The sequence below is a fragment of the Lepisma saccharinum genome, chromosome 29 (genome assembly GCF_977018435.1).
Source record: "Lepisma saccharinum chromosome 29, izLepSacc3.1, whole genome shotgun sequence".
NCBI lineage: Eukaryota > Metazoa > Arthropoda > Insecta > Zygentoma > Lepismatidae > Lepisma > Lepisma saccharinum.
Window position 1 is genome coordinate 40,040,941 of NC_139257.1, and position 21,538 is coordinate 40,062,478.

Consider the following 21,538-nt stretch of genomic DNA (forward strand, 5'->3'; position numbering starts at 1 on the left):
TTATATTTTATTATATAAACGTAATTTCTTAACATAATTTCGACAATCTCATTACAAACTTTATTACTATATTATCACAAGGCTTATTTTTCCATACTTTTGCTGTAAATGAAGAAGCAAGGAACAATGGACACGGAACATAACACTTCCGGTGCACACAGCCAATAAGAAAGCGTTATATACTTCTGGTTCTGCAGCGCAGCACTATAGGGTTTGTAAATACGCATCCCGGGTTCGAATCCCGGCCTGGGCATGGATGGTTGTGAGTGTCCATTCATCAATTTCATCATGTCGTCACTCATCCTCGCAAATTACTCAAAAGTGGCACAAAAGCGAACTAAAATAAAGCAAATCAATCAAAGAAGGGGATGAATGATGAACTGACGGAACGACTGATGAGAGAAACAATGATACACCCCTATCCAGGACTAGAACTTGTTACCTCTGACTTCGTAGACGTTACTCTGACCCTCTACCACTCAGGCTGGGCGTTTTAGCAGGGGTGCTCACAGGGGGGTTTCATGACGCGCGGACAATTATACCAATTCTATATATCTTCACACAGAAATGGGGGGTCGTTTCGTTCGACTGACTTGTTATTGATTTTTAGTTATGGTTATTATGTAGTTTCTCTATCTACCTGTGGGTGATCGCGGCGATGGGGTTGATATGAAACACCACCTCTTATGCCTTTAGAATTGGTTTGGATGTGGGAGGGGGGGACGTGTTGTTCGCATTAATACAAGGTTAGTGGAGCAGACAAATTGTGCAGAATAAGGTTGACACTTACAATGGCAGTGAGCCTAAAGTATCTAAAGTAAACACATATTGCTTAAATATGTCTGTATTATATTGTTCGTTTGTCTGACCAAAATAATTTGAGTAAATATGTACGTAATTCGGCCTAAGGGGGAGGGGGTGGCGGGGCGAATGTTCTACCTTTTGAGGGGGGAGTGCGTCATAAGTAGAGCCCGGAAGTTCAGGCATTTATTTTCGTTAAAACAGGCAGGCAAAAGGGCATTATAATGTGGAAAATAGGCACTAAAAATGAAAAAAAGGCAAAATAAAGCGAAGAAAGGCACATTTGGAAGTCGCTTACTTTTATCTATAATCTCTGGCAAAATGTTAAAATCTACATTGGGAAGAGCATTTCAATTTTCTCCGTCTTGATTACACATAACTACAAGCTGTTTTTTAAGTTCTCAACATTCATTGATAGTCGTCTGTCAGAGAGAATGTTTTTCATAATAGAAAATGATCTTTCTACTTCGACAGAAGTTATTGGAGCATACATAAAACAAGCTAATGTAGCTGGACTCATTTTGGTAACAGCATTTTCACCTTTTAGAATATCGCAAATTGTTTTCAGTTGTTTCAAGTCCTTATTTGCACTCACTACCCGTTAGCACTTTTCCGCAACAGCTGACCCCTTTTCTCCTGGCACTTCCATCATCTGCTGCATAGATTCCTCGAAGATTTTCATGGATGCTATAAGTCTCTCACCTCTTTTTTCTAGCTTTGTAATTGTCTCTGGCAATGCACCATAATGTGCAAAAATAAACGACAGTTAATTCTTCAGTTCTGAATAGCACAGGAGTTTTTCACTTCACGAATTGAAGCCGCTTCATTTTCTGGATGAGCATCGATCACCTCACTGATTTTTTCAAGGTTGTTAGCATAATATATAGCTGCTGATATCCAGGTTCCCCATCTTGTCAAGACTGGTTGCGGAGGTAAACTAAGCTCAGATGCAACTTCCTTAAATTTTCGGGTTTGAGAGGGAGATTTCAGAAATATCTTCTTTGTGTTCCAAATCAACCTGTCCACTTCAGCAGTCAACCATGCACAAGGAAATGTTAACCGAAAGGCAATATCCTAACTCAGCATGAAATAATTTTTTCTCACACTTTTCTCCTTCAGCAATGTTGAAACATGAGTGAGTTCAATATTACTTAAATAAAGCGAAAATTATTCACATAATAAACGGAAGAAAAATAAATGCCAATATATTTTTTTTAAAAAATGGTCAAATTTCATTGAAAGAGGCAAAAAAGGCATTATAATTAAAAATAGGCAGTGGGGTCCCAAATAGGCAAAATAGGCAAAATGAAAAGGCTTCTAAAACATTCGAAACAACATATAAAACGTATATCCGGAAATTTTTTATCAATATATGCAGTAGATAAAAAGAGGCATTTTGCCAAACTTCCGGGCTCTAGTCATAAGCCTTGGGGTGATGGGCACCCCTGGTTTTAGTTACAGTGTGTGACCTTTCACGTAAACAAAACCATATTAGTAATGTTGCTAACCCATGGCACGAATTGTTCCTTCAATTAAGTGATACAATATGTCCTCGTTCTTGCATTTTACATTCATTTATTACTCTGCTGCAAAATGAATTCAGAGCCTCATCCAGTCACTCCACTTCTGTGGCGCAGTGGTTATGGCACAGCGCTACGACACCAGGGGTCTCGGGTAAGACATGGACGGTACCAGTTTCATAGATGGGAGACACATTAAAATCGGATATTTTGTGTTTCGCATGGTTCGTACTTACCAATTGTGTATTGCGGAACATAGTTCAAGGTGGCATTATGCTTTTTACACGAAAACAAACGCAATTTTTCACATTCTGAGTGGTTTTTTTATTCCTTTCTTCGCCTCCGGAACACACAATATGGCGGGCACATCTTGACTCGCGTTGTGGGTATGCAGTGTTTCAACCTTCTTCACCGAAAAATACCTAATATCGTGTTAGTCACCGGTGGAAATTATACATTATGCACGGGTATCTGACGGATAGCCAGGGTAGCTGACGGATAGCCCCACGAACCATACACGGATAGCCCCAAGAACAGTTCACGGATAGCCCCAAGAACCATTAACGGATAGCCCCACGAACCATTATGCATGGTAGCTGACCGATAGCCCCAAGAACCATTAACGGATAGCCACACGAACCATTATGCATGGTAGCTGACCGATAGCCCCACGAACCATTCACGGATAGCCCCACGAACCATTTCCGATAAGGTTAGGTTAGGTTTGGTTACGTCAGGCAAGCATAGTAAAAAAAAAAAAAGGAGGTTGAAACACTGACAGGGACTTACGTCATGAAACGTACGCAGCATCCGGTTGTCGTAGGGCAAGCAAATGAAAGGAATGGCAATTGTGCGTCGATGAGATATTTCTCTTGAAAAATACATCATTTCCCGGTCAAAAATATTCCACGATGAAAGAAAATACATCGACGAACGTTGGAAACCTTGGAGAAACTCATTTCCGTAAGTAGTTTCTTGTGTAAAATTGAAGAAATGTGTCTCCGATCTATGATACTGTTACCGACATGGATGTTTGTCTTATTTATACTGAGAAATTATTACAGAGAAAATTGAAAAATAGGAATTAGGTTCTATAATTGTAGGTCCAGCAGCGTGGTCGTGCGGTCTAAATCCGCGTCATGCTTTGGGCTCCGGCTGCGGGAGGAAATTGGGGAGCTACGAATTGGTTGCGTGACCCGGTCATGAAAACCTACAACGACTGCGGGTTTGTAGTGCTGACCGCACGTCACACCGCAACTGGCTGACATGTAGAAGTGAGGCCGGCAGTCGGTAGGTAGGTATTGGCCCTCAAGGGCTGTTGCGCCACGGGCTATTATTATTATTATTATTAGTAGTAGTAGTAGTAGTAGTAGTATAATTGAAGAGCACAAAAGAGCTTTCTGGCTGATGACGCAGTTTTGCGGGATTTTCATTGAGTTCATCCACGACGATGTAAGTTTCGAAGCCTTGGATTATGTAAGATGGCAATAATGTCAGCAGTGGGGAGCTCAAAGGAAAGTATTCCTAAATAATAAACATCAAAGGCGGGAAAAACATGGCAAATAACGTAGCGCCCCTCCTTTCGAAAATCCTGGACACGCCACTGAATGCCAGGTCATCCACGACAATTTCAGCTACTTAGCCAGGCAGTAAGATGACAATAATCCCAGTTTATCAACGATAATTTATATTGCGGTACTTGCGAACTACATTGTCAGGATTCTTACTGCTGGTGTTATACCACACATAAACGTATTATGCTGAAGCACTGACGCTTTGCAGGAAAAAAGTTTTCTCTGAAACATCCATCCCTTCAGAGCAATGGTTCCGGTGACGTCATCGTTAGCCCTTGACAGAGTTGAAATTTAACAGCACCATCTGTTGTTATTTTTGCCAGAAGTGGAAGCAAAAGGGCGAGTGGCGCCTGTCAGCGGATTATTTCGAAACTTCTTGCGGAGGGCAATTCCCAGCAGGTCAGCGCAGAGGTTTTCCTCCCCGAGTTCCACATCTACCTATAATACGTTTATATGTGGTTATACAAAGATGTATATACTGAACGTCTCCACTTACCTGGTTTCTCGTCTTCTCTATCAGTTGGGACATCGGCCGACCCTTCAATCTCCCCATCCCCAGACCGCTCATCAACGAAGTCACCACCGGCATCATCATCATCGTCATCGTAGATCTCGTTCTGACGGTCCCCCCTGGTATTGCGCCTCGGCCGGTCCAAGGGGGGTTCCGGGGTGACGGTGGTGGTGTCCTCGGCCTCTTGATCGCTGGTGCCCCATATGCTGCTCCACCATTGCCTTCTGGATCTGCGCAGGGTGTGCTGGGGGATATCTTCCTCCAGTGGACTAGCAACGGGTGAGACGTCAGGGTCCGAAGACCTGTTCCTTCTGTAGGACGACAGAAGGTCGTTGCTGAGGTGCGGGAGCGGCGAGTTGCTGTCATCGTCGAAGACGAGGTCGCTATCGTCCTGAAATGAAAAAAACACGCAGTCAGTATTCAAGTATTTTGCAACGTCCCACCTACACACAATTACCACACTCTATACACTTCAATTAGAAGGACGGCAAAAGTCTACCCATAAGTGCTAACTTCCTTAATTCAATCGGTGGACACAGACTCTAGATAACTCAGGGCTTGCTGGATAAAACGTGAACAACAGGTTTATATATATATATATATGTTTGTTTATTATAAACTTATCGTAAGTACCCCCAACCACAGCTGGGAACTGGCCGTAGCCAGCCGGCACCTCCGACAAGCGGGCGCTGGGTATAGGATTAAACGATGCCGCGACACCCCCGGCGCTAGCTAGGAATCGGCAAGCCGACCGGTGTCTCCTGTACACTGGCGAACTTTAAAAAAAGATCTCCCTCCTCTTAGTTAGATTGGAAGGTAGTTGGAAACACTTCATGGCTCCGTATTGGATAAGAAAGTGGGGCAAGGCAGTTGCAGACAAGGCCATCACTACCCTATGCGTACGTAAACTTGTTTCCGGAAAGATTTCTGTTGGAGTCGTGTCAGGCATGATCTGGGCAGTTTGTGGAAGAATTTTGTGTTCCTACCCCCCCCCCCTCCTCTGTGTATGTGTGTGTGTGTGTCGCGGGCGCGCCACCACCCGTTTCTTTTTAAGTTTGGCGTATTTTTATTGCATCGACTAATTGCTGTTATGGCTGGGAATAATCCAAGTTAGCAATGGCCAAATAAAAAAGTATAAAAAATACCAAAATTCCTGGCATGAGTAGTTAGTAGTAGTAAAGGTTAGGTAAAGTTCCTCGTGCGTATAGCAACGTGCCATGAAGGCACATTTAGGGGATGTGGTAGTAGGGCACCGCATATTCTCGAGCTCTGCCATTTTGGAGGTGATACGATCAGCACCACGCTCCAGCCGCCTTTTTTTCGCCAGGGTTGTAGTAGAAATGAGAAAATAGAAATCTTTTATATTCTGCGTATGTGACAGTATTCTTTGGATATTGTCCCTGAAGTATCTGTTAACATCCTAACCCGCAATTCTTTTCAGGATAAACTAGTTGAAGGCCGCGAGTGGTTCCTGAGAAGTAATGAACATATCACAGAATGCGCACTAGTTTAGCTCACGTTTCTTGGGAGGAGGGGGGGAGAATGATATACAAATTTATTCTACGAATGCTTACGTCATTGTGACCATGGAGTGTATTTTGCAGACTAACATGGATCTGGCGTCTAGACACAAGGTCAGTATAATGGTCTGTGGAGTTTGCGCTGTGCCCTACGTTTGTGATTGCCTTTCACAAATTTCGTCTTAACACACCTTTCATCCTTATCTATGTGATTACTCACAAGTTGAAGAAAAGCGAAGTAAAATAAATCAATCAATTGGTCATAGTGTCCCTGCGTTTTTCAATATTTCTTCCTGATCGAAAATTAATGTTTCACCGATGTAATGCATCACTATAGTCATGTGAATTATTATTTTCCGTCATCATAGTGTGCTTAATTATTCCTTAAAGTATAGACTTTAACGCTGTTGTCCTTAGTGTAAACGATCTTAACTGCGTGGAAGTTTTTTATGTAGGCAAAAAATGGTTAAGAGTAAATCCCAATTGATTGTTAAAAATTAAAAATATTATAACTCTGACATAACACATATTAACTGTTCTTATAGTTCACTGTCAAGGAACGATTTCTCCTAACTAAACAGGATTCCGGCCTCCGCGGTGGAGTGGTTGACACAGCTTGCTCAAACACCGTCTTGGCATTGTGTTCATTCGGTGTTCATTGTGAGTGTCCCTTCATCATTTCATCGCTCATCCTCATCGTCGCGTTTAGCCAGAAGTGGCAGAAAAGCGAAGTAAAATATACCAAATCAAACATAAATAAGAAGCTGAAGGGAAAAATATCCCATTACCAAAAATTATATATATATAAAATACAGTAATTACTTTGTTGACACTGCAGTTTTTTTTGGCAGTGTGTAGCTGTCTTAGGGTCGTATGTTCGAATTAGCTGACCTCAAAATATACGAAGAGTGAACGATTAATGGAAATGGTGATGCACATTTCTATTACTTTAGTAAGCGTTCAGTCGTAAATCCTGTGGATACAGTGTGATTTTCGTGCAAGGAAGGGTTCCTGGGACATCAACTAGGTCGACGTTTACTTATAACGTTACGAGGGTATGGATTTCTCTCAACAAGTGCAACAAATGTTTATGGTCATGAAAATTATTTATACAATTTGTTTGAGTAATGTCATTTTCTACCTTTTGAAATTAATGGTGACTGGAGATGAAAAGCCACACGTGGCAGATTGTAACGTGCTTTGAAGACAGAGGTCTTAAGTTCGAACCATGATTAAGGCATGTTTGCCCCATCACATTCATGTTATCAATTGGTCATTCATTAACCAAGAGGCAAAAAGGCAACGTAATATATCCTAAATAGAAAAAATACAGAAAATGGACAAGGAAATGCACATATCGTGCCGAGCCGAGGTAGTGTGTTGCAAGACGGAAATGTGTAACTATTATCGCAAGAGCACGTTCAATTATATTAGGGCAGAACCATATATCACACAATACAGGTGAAATTATTGTAGGTTGACGTGAATTGTTAATCTGCCTACACTCTTAAAATACTCTAATATTAAGTATTTTGTTCCACTTATTATTACAATTTTGAGGGTCTTCGTAACAGAGTGCTTTGCATACTGCTCTATGAAACCGGAGACCCTATGTTCGATTGATGATTGATTGATTTGATTAATTTTACTTCGCTTCTTGTGCCACTTTTGGCTAATTTGCAAATATGAGGGAAGCCTCCCCGATGGAGCAGTGGTAACATCGTCGCCTTGTGATCAAGGGTTCCCGGGTTCGATACCCGGATCCCACTTCAAACTGTAGATCCAGTCCCGATTAGCCCTACTGTGCATAAAGTGTACTTCAAACACAAACTCAATCAAATATGGGGATGAGTGACGACATGATGAAATTGATGAATGGAGACTCACAAATCCATGCCCAGGCCAGGATTCGAAGGCGGGACCCCTGGCGTCGTAGCGCGATGTGTAACCACTCTGCCACTGGGGCCGGCATCTATTTTCGAAGGTTTGGTAATATTTAAGAGCTTATTGTGTTCGTTCATTTTTTCTGGTCACTCCAACATTCGTCCTTATCGTTGAAAGTAAACAAGAGGGATTTAATATGGTCGTAAAAATAGCACGTCACGTGCCGAAAGAAACTACCTTCTTTGCTCGTTTTCTTTTTATATTTGTTTTAGAGCTAATGACAAAAGAGAGAAAAGAAACGAAAAAATGAACAACCTATTTTCATTCATGAAGGAAATAAATCGCCAGCTCAGATCCTGATTTCTTGAGAGCTCAAAATGGACAACAAATATTTCTTCTGAGGCCGAATGACCACAGAAAGAAACGCTGTGCTTATTCCTTGATGACTCATGGTTAACATTGCTCTCCTGTGTGGTGTTCACGACTGACAGCTGTACAGCTCTTCCTTATCTTGCATAGAGTTTCGGCATTGACGATGCAGTGTTTCCAATTCAATATCAGTTTTTGTTTGTTTTGTTTGTAAAAGGTGAGGTCTCAGTGAGGCCTTACTAAAGTTTTACACTGTACAAGGACGGCAGGTTAGGAAGGAGGTCCTGGTGCTCCCAGACAAGCCGGGCAGGTAGAACCTGGCACCTATCAGCCGAAGCGATTAGACCGGGTAGTTAGGTTGATGCTAGGCTCTTCTTCTTCTTTCTTCCTTCTGGAATGGCTGTTAGGCTGCTGGCTGGATGGCCGGTTCTTCCCAGGATGTTTGCCAGTTGACATCCGGGAGCCAACTGAGCTCCGGTCTCACTGCGCTGGGTTTTATAGTCGCGGTGGCGCATGGGTGGTGAAAATTTTTAACTACAAGTACGCGTTGCTAACTCATTTTTTTTACATATTGCAAACTTCGTACTGAGAATTATCAAGGTTTTGACATTGAGAAATCACTAGTGGGAAAATCACTAGATGCACGTTACAATATAAACTAACATTAAAAAGAATATAGCGACCACGCAGGGTCTAATAATGAGTGAAGCTAGTAAACGTAGAGGTGGAACCGTTAACGTTTTCAGAATACATTTAAACTAAAAGCGTACGCCTCGCAGGGACATTCCGCTTAACTCTTTCATCCGATTAAAAAGAATATAGCGACCACACAAGGTCTAATAAAAATTAAATGGCGACCAAGCAGGGTCGTTACAATTTGCAAGTGGCATTAATCTAGAACACAGATTTCTACATGTACATTTTTTAAGATGGGAACTCCCGAAGAATGCCCAGCCTCCACCCTCATATATTCGAGGGTATGCGCTTATGTCCTGGTGCCTTTAAATAGACCAGGATGTATTTTACGCGAACGTCGGTACCCCCGTTCTCTTTTCCTCGATTTTTACAAGTTGTCTTGATTCTACACGCGTCTTGTACAGACATCCTGTAGGATCAAGGCCCGGGGTTGTTCGGCAGTCCTGGACAGCCCCATTACAATAAATATAAAATGGATAAGCATAAGTGTAGTGTAATAAAGATAATTTAGAATACAAAAAGTTATGTAGAAAATAAGGTTTCGCTTGATTATAAAGGGTTTTCCAATAAGAATGATATGATTTTGAAATGAACTGGCAACTATGCTTCAAATGTTCTAACTGTCACTAGTTGTCATTTGTGTTTAGTATACTGTGACAATTCATCATGGCTAAATACACGCTTCAAGAACGTTTCATTATAATCCATATGAAAATAGACGTTCTATTGAACTTGAAACAGATCATAATTTTGGGCAAACAAATTATCTTCTCAGATGAAGCTCATTTCTGGTTAAGTGGATATCTTAACAAACAAAATTGTCGTTTTTGCTGCATTTTGTTAACAGATTGTTTGTGGCTAAATTTAGTTGAAGTGGATTTGGAGGACATGTGGTTCCAACAAGACTGTTCCACATCACACCTGGGAAAACAACCAAAAAGGTCTATTGGGAAGGAGTCCCACTAAGACGGTAGAGATAAAAAAAAGGTAATCGCTTTTTAACTTCATTAATCTTTACATACAATCACATATGCCGCACATGTCGATCATTTCTTCATCTCGCCTTTATCCATCTCCATTGTTTATCTCAGTTCATGAATTTATGTAATCACAATTATTTTCAGTTCACCACACACTTTCATTCAATTCGCGTGCGCATTGTTACCATAATCTGCGATCTTAATATTTCTTCCGCGTGCCGCCATCTATGATTCCTTATTTCAATCATTGGCCATATGGTTTACATGTGCGCGTACGTAACACCTAGCCTCAACCATGCCCAAACCCGTCCTGTCGCTCGCTCCACACACGTCTATGTATTTTCGCCTTCCCCATTGCCTATCCCCATCCACGATTTGTGCCGTAGTTAAAGATACTTTCCCCGCACATTCTGCCAAAATGTTTGGTTCGCTGATGTCCTCCAATCTGTCCCGTATGATCCCCATTTACTGCATGCGCGCCTTCCTCTCGACTCCATCCAAAATCCACCCAGCCCTAATAGTGTACAGTTCCTTTTTTATCATTGCTACCCATTGGCGTTCCTTTGGGTCATGGTTCTGCACTTGTATCGCGAGTTTCTTTAGATTTCCATCCCCCATATTTAGCAGTCTTGCCCATTTTTGAAACCTCTCATGCATTTACTTCCTCCCTATACTTTCCCATTTCTCTAAGAACGCTGCCGTATCCCCCCCCCCACCCCCCCAGAACTTGTTCTAGAAAATTTGCTTGTACGCAGTTTACCATTTCTGTTGCCCCCAGACCCACAGTTCGACACCATAGCAGTGGCGTACGCAAGGAGGGGGGGAGGGTTACCGGGTTTAACCCCACCCCTTGAGATTTGAAATATTATGGAAAATGCTGTAGAAAAAATTAAAAATGGGTAATTTATCACAGTCAAAGATTTGCGACAGTAATAATAATAATAATAATAATAATAATTTGAATTATTATTCCCATGCAGCATGAAGAAAAACAACAATCCAAACACAATCTAAGCGGCCGCAAAGTTCAATTTTGCAATGACTCTCGCGAGAATTGTGAAAATTCCTTGCTTCGTCGCAGTGTGCCGACCTTATTGCAAACGTTCTTCCCGGTACTGATTTCACATCCCCTTGTGAACTCTCAAGTGATGCTGAGTCTACATCCACAGCATTAAATAATGTTGAAGAAGTGCTTTGTGAATCACCTAGAAGTGATAAATGTGTTGGAATGTCTATAAACTTACTTTTCAACGAAAACATAGACTCAGTGGAATTTGGCAACATGTATTCTCGCGCTTCATCATCATCATCATCATCCTGGGGGAGTTCCATAGGTAAAGGTAATGTAAATTCCCCCGTGCACACAGCACCGTGCCATGAAGGCACACGTAGTGGTGTGGTGGGCCCCAAAGATTCTCGAACTATATTGCAGGTGATGTGATCAGCACCATGCTCCGGCAGCCTTCATCCACCAGGGTTGCTCTCAGGTACCCATTGCTATGAGGCTGGGTGCGGAGACAAGGCTGGATAAATTCCAGCCAATTCTGGGAATCGAACCCGGATATCCCAAGAAGTTGTCAGACTAGACCAGCGCGGCTCCTTGAATGAGTTTCATATTTCGATTATTTCAATATAATTTAATATATTTGCTTGTTTTTATGGATTTTCTTCACACTTAAAATGTCTCACTTATCATATACAACCGTTGACTAGACAATTATTTTGTAACAAAGAAACAAAAGAAATGTAATTTTGTTCTATTTCTTTCATAAATAGCAGCTGCATTAGTAGTAATTAAACTAATTAATTATAATAATTATTAATGTATTATTATTATTTATTAAAGTATAATAAAACAATGGTAATATGAATTTGTAGAAAGTTTTCTAAATAACACCCCCCTTGATGAAATTCTGCGTACGCTACTGCACCATAGAATAACGTGGCCTTGACTGTAGCTTCGTATACTCCCTCCAGTGTTCTGGTTGGTATATTAGGAACTTTGTACTTTAATTTTTTAGTTTTACCCAGCGCGTACACAGCTTTCGCTTTGCTTCTTTGTGCCTGTATTGTCCAATTACATATGAGAATGCACGTGCTGACGCAACGAAAGCAGAGGGACTTACATAATCGATGATAAGTAATCGAAGCTTTCCATGAATTGGCCTAACCGGTATGACGTCATCAAAGCCGGAAGAACGACCGGCCTGACATCTGGCGAGAAATTCTTCCCCGCTCTGGCCTTTTTTTAAAATATAAAAGCTCTTGTAATCGCTGACAGTTACTCATCCGAAAGTAATGGGCCAGACATGGGTTCATGGACATCCGAGACGGGAAACAATACAGTCACGATTGGCCTTACGTTCTCTTCCCCGCCCGATCCAGGATTTGATGAAATCATTATCATCATTATCCCCGCTCTCTGCGTGATTCCACGTCTCCGCACCTATCAATTAGCAGAGCACGCACTGCGGGCGTCCGTGCCTCGTTAGCATGTCGTATGGGGACGCAGGCGCTCGGCCCGTGCACGTGCTGTTCCCACAGTCCAGTCTTTCATGTTTCTTGTGTTAAGTGTTTGGGGTCCACGAATCATGACGTGCTTTTTAGTGGCGCATTGTCCTCTGCGATTTTTCAATGCACGTCTGACATAACTGACCGGTTTCACCTATATTATTAATATAACTTTTATTTCACTAAATATTCTGGCTGGTATTTTGGCTCTGGTTCGGAAAAATGTACAAGAATTACTCGCCATTGCATAATGTGACATCTATGTACCTATATCAAACTACAATAGCGGATGTCCATAGCGGAAAGGTTAAAGGTTAGCATTTGAAAGTTGAATTTGAAACCACTTTATGTACAGATAAGCTAATCGGAATTGGACCTACAGTTTAAAGTGGGTTTGATTGATTGAGTTTGTGTTTTAAGACCACTTTGTGCACAGTAAGGCTAATCGGGACTGGACCTACAGTTTAAAGTGGGATCCGAACCACTATGTGTGTCCACTAGGTATCGAATACGGGACCACTTGATTACAGGGCGACGACGCTACCACCGCGCCATCGGGGAGGGTATCCAAACCACCGTGCGCTGGCCCTCGTCGCGCTACGACGCCAGGGATCCCGGGTTCGAATCCTGGCCTGGGCATGGATGTTTGCGAGTGTCCATTCATCAATTTCATCATATCATCACTCATCCTTATCTTCGCAAACTAGCCAAAAGTGACACAAAAAGCGAAGTAAAATAAAGCATATCACAGAATGTATCAACCAAACCACCTTGCAATGTGCCTCCACGGGTTACGAACCGGGACCCCTTGATTACAACGTTGGGTAGCACAACGCGCTACGATGCGAGGGGCCCAGGGTTCGAATCCAAGCCTGGACATAGGTGTTCATTACGAGTCATAGGCGCCGACTCCATGGGGCTTGGGGGGGCTCGAGCCCCCCTCCAAATTTTAACGATGTTGGGGCAAAGCCCCCCAAATAATTTTGCTTAAGAGGATCTAATGTATTATATTGCTTCTCTTGTAAAGTTTACTCTGAATTGTGCCACATGAACTTAACTTTAAATACACATTTGAAATGCTCTAGACCATCAACTTTGGGGGGCTATGACCAGAGACAGCAAAACACATAACTTATTACTATATACTAAGTATATAATTTTGAATATTGTTAACATTTTTACTAAAAAGAGTTTCAAAAGAAGATGTGCATGAACTAGGAGAGTGGATGGGACATTCGGACTACAAATGGCTCTCACATGACATTCAGAACGAGATCATTGATATATTAGGGAGATCTGTTTTGCGCTCCGTGGTAGCAGATATTAAAAGTCGGGAATATTTTGCTATAATGGTTGACGAAACTTGTGACATATCCATCCGTGAATAATTGACATTTTGCATTCGAACTGTAAATGAAAATTTTAATATTTTTGAGGAATTCATGGGCTTTTACAAGATTCCGAACACTGAGGCCAAAACTTAAAAAAGGGAGGGAGTGAGTCATTCATTATTTTTTTCAGTGATCAGAGCCCCCTCCCCAATAATTTTGACAAGTCGGCGCCCCTGTTACGAGTGTCTCTTCATCAATTCATTGTATCGTCTCTCGTCATCCTGATCGTCGCGATTAGTCAAATGGGGAAGAATTGCGATTCTAAATAACAAAAATCCAATCAAGAACTACAAACACAACCGCTGTCAGATTGCATATAACAGCACTGTCATAAACTTGGAATAAATATTTGTTCCCCTGCACAGCATCCACAGTCACTGGATTTTGAAGTTCTTACCGTGTTATTGAAAACAATCACACGAATGGAGTCATTATCACGCCGTATGAAAGTATACAAAATATGGTCAGACCACGATATTGAAATATCCGGGGAAGTAATGGGTGCATTTCCCTTGAGAACCCAAATGTCAATCTCTCTTCGAGAAGATGAACCCTCTCTAAACCCCCTGTTGGCACCCCCACGAGAGGAGAGGAAAGAAAGGAGGAAGAAGAGGGGGTTAATTTTCTCTCTCTCTCTCTCTCTCTCTCTCACCCCCCTCTCCCTCCCATCATCCTTCCCCCAAAGAAAGGCAAGGGACTCTTCTATCCTCTCCTCTTCTTCTCTCCATCTACTGTTCCCCCCTACCACCTGAAGGAAGAGAGAGAGAGAGAGAGAGAGAGAGAGAGAGAGAGAGAGAGAGAGAGAGAGAGAGAGAGAGAGACAGAAGGTTCCTCTTCATTCCTCTTCTTAATCTCTCTCTCTCTCTCCTATCCTCACCCTCACCGGTGGGGGTGGGAAGGGGGTAACATTACCTTCTCTTCAAAGAGAGAGGTATTGCCTGCCCCTCCTTGCCCCCCACACTATTCTTACAAACTAAGGAGGCTCTGGTGTCTGAACTCAATAATGCTTTGTGCGGTTTGTGTTCTCCTGCGCATGCGTTTGCGATTGTTCATCAATTTCATATCACCATTCATTCTCGTCTCTGAGATTATCCAAAATGTGGGAGAAAATAAAACAAAAGTAAAAAATAGATAAATAATATGCTCGGGTACTCGAAATTTACTTTCCCGCTTGATTGATAATGCTTAATAAACATTACATTCCGAACTGGGATACGTTTGGAATCAGAAAAACTAGATTTTCAGTCGAACGGCCATTTTTCCACAGCATCACTATCAGAACAGCCAGATCCTGCAAAGCCTCTCTACAGGAAGTGACGTTTCATTCCTTACTGCCAGGGTTGCCACATGCCAGCGGACGAACGCGCTAGATGCAAGCTTAAAAATCACCAGAAAAGCGCTAGGCAAAGTGAAAAATCACACGAAATAAGAGCTACATCACAAAGTGAATTACAGCATAAAATAATATCTTTTCCTTTATAAAGTGTCATCATCTGACAAAGCCAACGTGTTTCTTGCAAGAATTTTGGGCCGTGAATAGTTCGTTCATCAATTCCACAACGTGTGCATTGTTCCGATAGTATTCACAACTTCCCGTGATAAAGTGGAAGCAAGCTTTACCGTAGCTACGGATAGCCAAGGGTGGCGTCGCCCCGGGCGCCGAAGTCAAGAAAATTGGAATCAAAATTCTATAAAAGTAATAATAAGTGTATATCAGTGGCGTATGCTACGTGGACTATCTCACTATGACACCTGGTCCTAGGCTATGGAGGAAGGGAGAAGACTAGGCTCATTCTTGACGTCTTCAAGGAAGCCACGTTGCCATCCTAACGGTAGTCAGTTTGCAAACTTATAAAAATTCAGGTTGCCAACTCCAAAGAATTCAGGTTGATCAACTCCAAAGAATTCAGGTTGGTCAACTCCAAAGAATTCAGGTTGCAAACTCCAAAGAATTCAGTTCGCCTACTCCAAAGAATTCAGTTCGCCAACTCCTAAGAATTCAGTTCGCCAACTCCTAAGAATTCAGTTCGCCAACTCCTAAGAATTCAGCTTGCAAACTCCTAAGAATTCAGGTTGCCAACTCCTAAGAATTCAGGTTGCCAACTCCTAAGAATTCAGGTTGCCAACTTTTAAGAATTCAGGTTGCCAACTTTTAAGAATTCAGGTTGCCAACTTTTAAGAATTCAGGTTGCCAACTTTTAAGAATTCAGGTTGCCAACTCTTAAGAATTCAGTTCGCCAACTCCTAAGAATTCAGTTCGCCAACTCCTAAGAATTCAGGTTGCCAACTCCTAAGAATTCAGGTTGCCAACTCCTAAGAATTCAGGTTGGCAACTTTTAAGAATTCAGGTTGCCAACTCTTAAGAATTCAGTTCGCCAACTCCTAAGAATTCAGGTTGCCAACTCCTAAGAATTCAGGTTGGCAACTTTTAAGAATTCAGGTTGCCAACTCTTAAGAATTCAGTTCGCCAACCCCTAAGAATTCAGGTTGCCAACTCCTAAGAATTCAGCTTGCAAACTCCTAAGAATTCAGGTTGCCAATTCCTAAGAATTCAGGTTGCCAACTTTAGAATCACCATTATCTTCAGTATTTTACTTTCTAGGCTTCAGGCTTCGCAGATAGCCTATCTAGCCTAGAATATAGGCTCCTGGTGTATATCGTTCGTTGTCATTACGGAATATTAATAATACCCATTCCAGTCCTATTTGAAATACATAGTTACAAATTGCATTAATGTAGATTTTTAATTCGCCAGAAAATCTATTCTGTATTATAACATATTACAAACTGTATACATTGATGAAATTCTTCGCACAAGAATTTACACCAGAAAATCTAATAATAATAATATAAACACCAGAATTCCGCCTTTGTGCAAATAATAACAACTTGGCACCAGTCAGTCTCAAAACACCAGATTTGGTTTAAAATGTACCAAATTGGCAACCCTGCTTACTGCTCCTTCTTGTGGCCTCTCATGAACGTTATACATGAATAATTAGAGGAAGCGCCACTCAGCAGATAAGCCTTATCAATGAAATACAATAGCAGTACTGTTCGGTCATGATTAGAAGGACTATTTTTTTAAAACACTTCAGTTGTGTTCAAGAATACAACCTCTTTCAATTTTAGTGTTATAAGCAATTCCCTGGCTGCACAAAAACAAGTCCTCAATGTTGTTGTTCTTTCTTGAAATATTAAAACGTGCTTGTTTTTTGGAGCAATGATTTTATTTTATTTTTGTAATTTCGCGTCGCTTTTCTGTCACTTTTGGCTAATCGCGACGATGAGGTTAAGTGATGATGTTATGAAATTGGGACACACACAAAGAACATTTATCCCCAGGTCTGGATTCGAACCAGGGACCCCTGGCGTCATAGGGCTCTGTGCTAAACTCTTGAGGTCGGAATTTTGGATGGACCTTAAGGAAATCTGTAAGGATGGAAAAGATTGGATTGATTTTGCCCAGGATAGGGACAGATAGAAGGCTTCGGGTTTAAGAAGGCTAGAGAGTTAGTTAGATAACTTGGTTATAACTGGGGCTAGGAATTTGATGACCTTAAAATTGCCAAAAAATGACCTTTAAAAAATGCATTTATGACGTAATAAATCCACGAAAATGGCCTATAAACTTAGAAAAATGACCTAAAAATTCTGAAGAATTTGTAGAACAAATTTATAAACTACCAAGAGAAATTCAAATTACAAATTAACGTTACAGTATGTATCACATGTTCATTGCGTATGGCAGTACAAGTAAGAAAGTTCACTTTTTGTCATCTTTTACACTTTAAATAGCGAGTTGCAGTACACAATGAAAATCATATGCAAATTTTAAAAAATGAATGATGTCGGTTGTCGGACAACAGAGCCTTCTACATGCAAAAACTTCTCTCGATTTCCAATGAACTTGACTTGAAATGAACAATATCACTTGCTGTTCAGTCACTTTCAATTTCATGGAGTGCAAATTGTTTCGCTGACAAAATGTTCGATACAGAGCACAAAACTTTGTACCCCTTGCTTTTGAACAATAATCCGTTCATATTCATAATGGGGACATGCATTATCTCCATTGCTCTTTAATTTTGCCTTAGAATATGCTCTTAGAAAGGTAAAAGAAACTAAAGAAGGACTAAAATTAAATGGTGTGACTCAGTTGTTAGCATATGCAGATGATGTAGACTTATTAGGGAATGATATAAAAACAATTAAGAATAATGCTAAAATATTTATCAAAAATGCTAAACAGATAGGTTTGGAAGTTAGCAAAGAGAAACTAAATATATGCTTACAGGCCGAATCAAGTGTTAGGTAAGAATCAAAATCTAATTATTGATAACAACTCGCTTGAACCAGTTTCCAAATTCAAATACTTAGGAGTAATATTAACAAGTGAAAATTATATTAAAGAGGAAACAAAAAGTAGGCTTAATTCAGGAAATGCATGTTACTTCTCTCTTCATAAACTTTTGTCTTCTCGTTTAATATCTAAGAAACTAAAAGTTAAAATATACAAAACAGTAATTTTGCCTGTAGTATTATATGGGTGTGAAACTTGGTCCCTTACATTGAAAGAGGAACATAAATTGAGAGAATTTGTAAATAAGATCCTTAGGAAAATCTTTGGACCTAAAAGGGATGAGGATACAGGTGAGTGGAGAAGGTTACATAATTTAGAACTACATAATTTGTATTCGTGTCCAGATATTATTAGAATGATTAAATCAAGAAGACTTAGGTGGGCAGGCCATGTGGCACGAATGGGAGAGGAAAGAGGAGTTTACAGGATTCTTGTTGGGAAACCTGATGGTAAGAGACCTGTAGGAAGGCCAAGACGAAGATGGAGGGACAACGTTGAGATGGACCTAGAGGAAATTGGTAGGGATGGAAAAGAGTATATAGATCTTGCTCAAGATAGGGACAGATGGAAGGCCTGTGTTGCTGCAGCCATGAACCTTCGGGTTTAAGAAGGCTAGAGAGTTAGTATAAGAACTAACATTCTAGATGCATTGTGAGTGTTGTGAATTTTGTTTAAATGGAAATATGTACATTCAGGTTCGAGTCCTTTGATCCATGTCATTTTACGCTCATCATCATCGTCACGATTAAGTACAAGTGCCGGAAAAATAATGATTAATAAGAACACGGTCTTTGATGAACAGCATTTTTGCCCGTGGAACAAAATCATTTGTTCCATGGATATTTTTGCTTTGACCTCAAAACAACCGGCCTATGAAAAACCACCTTTTAAAACCCCGAATCGTTCTTTTAGCGTTTTCCCGTACTTATTTCCGAGTCGTCGATGAGGAGAAACGCCAGAAACTCGTAAAATAGGATTTGGCAACAGAGGTCTATTAATAATCCCAAGGTGTAAAGCGTGAAAACAGAGCATCGAGCGAAACACGTCCGCTTCTGCAGTTTGGGGGAAAATCTGTTTTCACCAGTGTTGCTAACCACTTTTCGGCAATGTCCCTACAGACGTAGTGAAAATGTCCCTACAACTGACCAAATGTCCCTACGGCAAGTAAAGCGACTAAAAAAAAAACACCTCATGAGCATGCAAGACAATATAAAATATATACACATTTTCTTACCAAATCTTTCTGCTCGATGCTTCCACAATTTATGAATAACGGTGAGTCGTTTACTGTTGATTATGTTATTTGAAGTCATACATGCCTTAAGGGAAGAATTGATCACTAGCAAAGAATTTAACAATTCTGTCCCATTATATTTATCTTTTCTTGTCTTTGTATCACTTAACATTGAAAATATTATTTCCGTCTCTGCGTTAGAATGTGGTAATGTTAGCACTATTTTGTTTCAAAAAAATAACTTGGCTTCAAAGTTCTTGGTAACTGATAACATGTTCCAAAATTCTGATGGAGATTTGCACCTGTGCACAATAAAATGTTATTTTCCAACATTGAAAAAAAGTCCCTACGTTTTCCCTCATTTGGCAAAATCTGTCACTACGTCCCTACGCGGGCAAAATTTAGTGAAAAGTCCCTACGGTTGGCATCACTGGTTTTCACAAAATTAGCCCCACGCAGTCAGGAAGAAAAGAAACCTCAGCAGGCCCATATCAAGGATTGGAAAATGGAAGGGAACGTAATACGATGCCATTATCGTCAAAAGCCACCATCGACCTTCTGTGAATGCACACCTCAACTTGATACCAACCTCAAGATTGAATGATCGCTAGGAGTTTGGAAATAACACAAGTTATTTATGTCCAGTTACCCCTTCTAATTTACACGGCTTCTTTCATGATTTACGAGTAGATCCGGTGTGAATATAGAAAGCGAAATGCATTTGAGTTATCAAAAGGTTGCCACACAGCTTCAAGAAACTAACACATTATCTGTTGATGTGATGTGTTGGTACCCCCATTACACAGTAGCGTATGCTGAGTCCGAGAGATGGACTAGCTCAGTGTGACACCTGCTACGTTTTCAAGGCAGCCACGTTGCCATTCCAACGGTAGCCAGGTTGCCAACTCCTAAGAATTCAGGTTGCCAACTTCGAATAGTCAATATTTTCTTAACCTGGTGACCGACCCATTGTGCTGATTAAAAAGTTCATGTGCTTTTAGCACCTTCATACTTGTATGTGAGGTTGTAAACGCTGACAGATGTTCAGATAAAACTTTGAAATGTCATGTGGAAGAAACCCCACCTACGCAGGACCCCCCCCTGAATCCAAAGTTACGTAAGGAAGCTGGCGCGAATTTTAAATTCGTACACTTATTTGACAAAAAATGTTATAACTCGTAGACTATTTGACCAATCTACTTCGGGTAACTTTTGTTTTTCCGCTAAAAAATCAGGCCATGCAACCGTGCAGGAATCAAAACGCCAAAGGAAATAAAGAGGGGTTGGGTGACCCGCGGGCCCGAACTTTTAATGAAAAAATCATACAAATGGGGAGCTTGCCTATCTTCCCCCGTTATTTTGGAAGAGGACGCAAACGTCAGCCTTATTTTCAAAGAATGGTCCTTTCTCAATCGAATGAAAGTCATTTCATGTTCCTGGATGCATTACATTATAGAATATGTGAAAAAACTCCCTATTTTTATGATTTTTTCATTGAAATTTGGGGGCCGCGGTCCACCCAACCCCTCTTTTCATTTCTGCACGGTTGCATGTTCTGTTGTTCTAGCTGCGAAACAAAAGTTACCCGAAGTAGATTGGTCAAATAGTCTACGAGTTATAACATTTTTTCGGCGGTCTAAAGGTTAATGAAATGAGTAAATTTATTCATAAATAGACTTTTCTTCACTATTTTACTCTGTAGGCTTTAGGCTTCGCAGATAGCCTGGCGAGCCTAGAATATACGCCCCTGCCATTACAGTATTACCAAATAAGTTCAACAATCTTCCCCGAAGATTTATTGTGAAATCTGAATTCTTTAACCACTAGATACTAGAGTTTGAACTCCAATTAAAAATTAACCAATAGACCTACATAGACACGAGTTGCATCAAAATTTACATTATTCAATTCCGCGTTAATCTATGGTAACCAAACTTTTTTCCGAGTATGCCTTATATTCTCTACCGTCATGGGAACAAAAAAAAAAGTGCCTCTTTTTTCGGGTTTTGCAAACGATCCCTCTCTTTGAAATTCTATAAATAAAAAACGGGTGATCCAATCGTGATGAAATTTTAGTATGGTGCAGACCGAAAGGTTTTAAACACAATTTGTAATTTTCAGATTTTCAAAATTTGTAAAAAAAAAAGTTATTTTTAATTTTGCAAAAGAACTTCTTTCTTGGTA

General features: G+C 40.7%; 1 protein-coding gene across 18 annotated transcripts in view; it reads right to left on the reverse strand.

Annotated features, from left to right (window-relative positions):
* trol (terribly reduced optic lobes) overlaps positions 1–21,538 on the reverse strand; it is a 1,072,318-nt gene that overhangs the window by 691,407 nt on the left and 359,373 nt on the right. For all 18 annotated transcript variants that reach the window (XM_083114888.1, XM_083114893.1, XM_083114886.1 and 15 more), the window contains exon 2: positions 4,392–4,797. In XM_083114888.1, the coding sequence (XP_082971014.1) occupies positions 4,392–4,797 (406 nt within the window). The remainder of the gene's footprint in view (positions 1–4,391; positions 4,798–21,538) is intronic.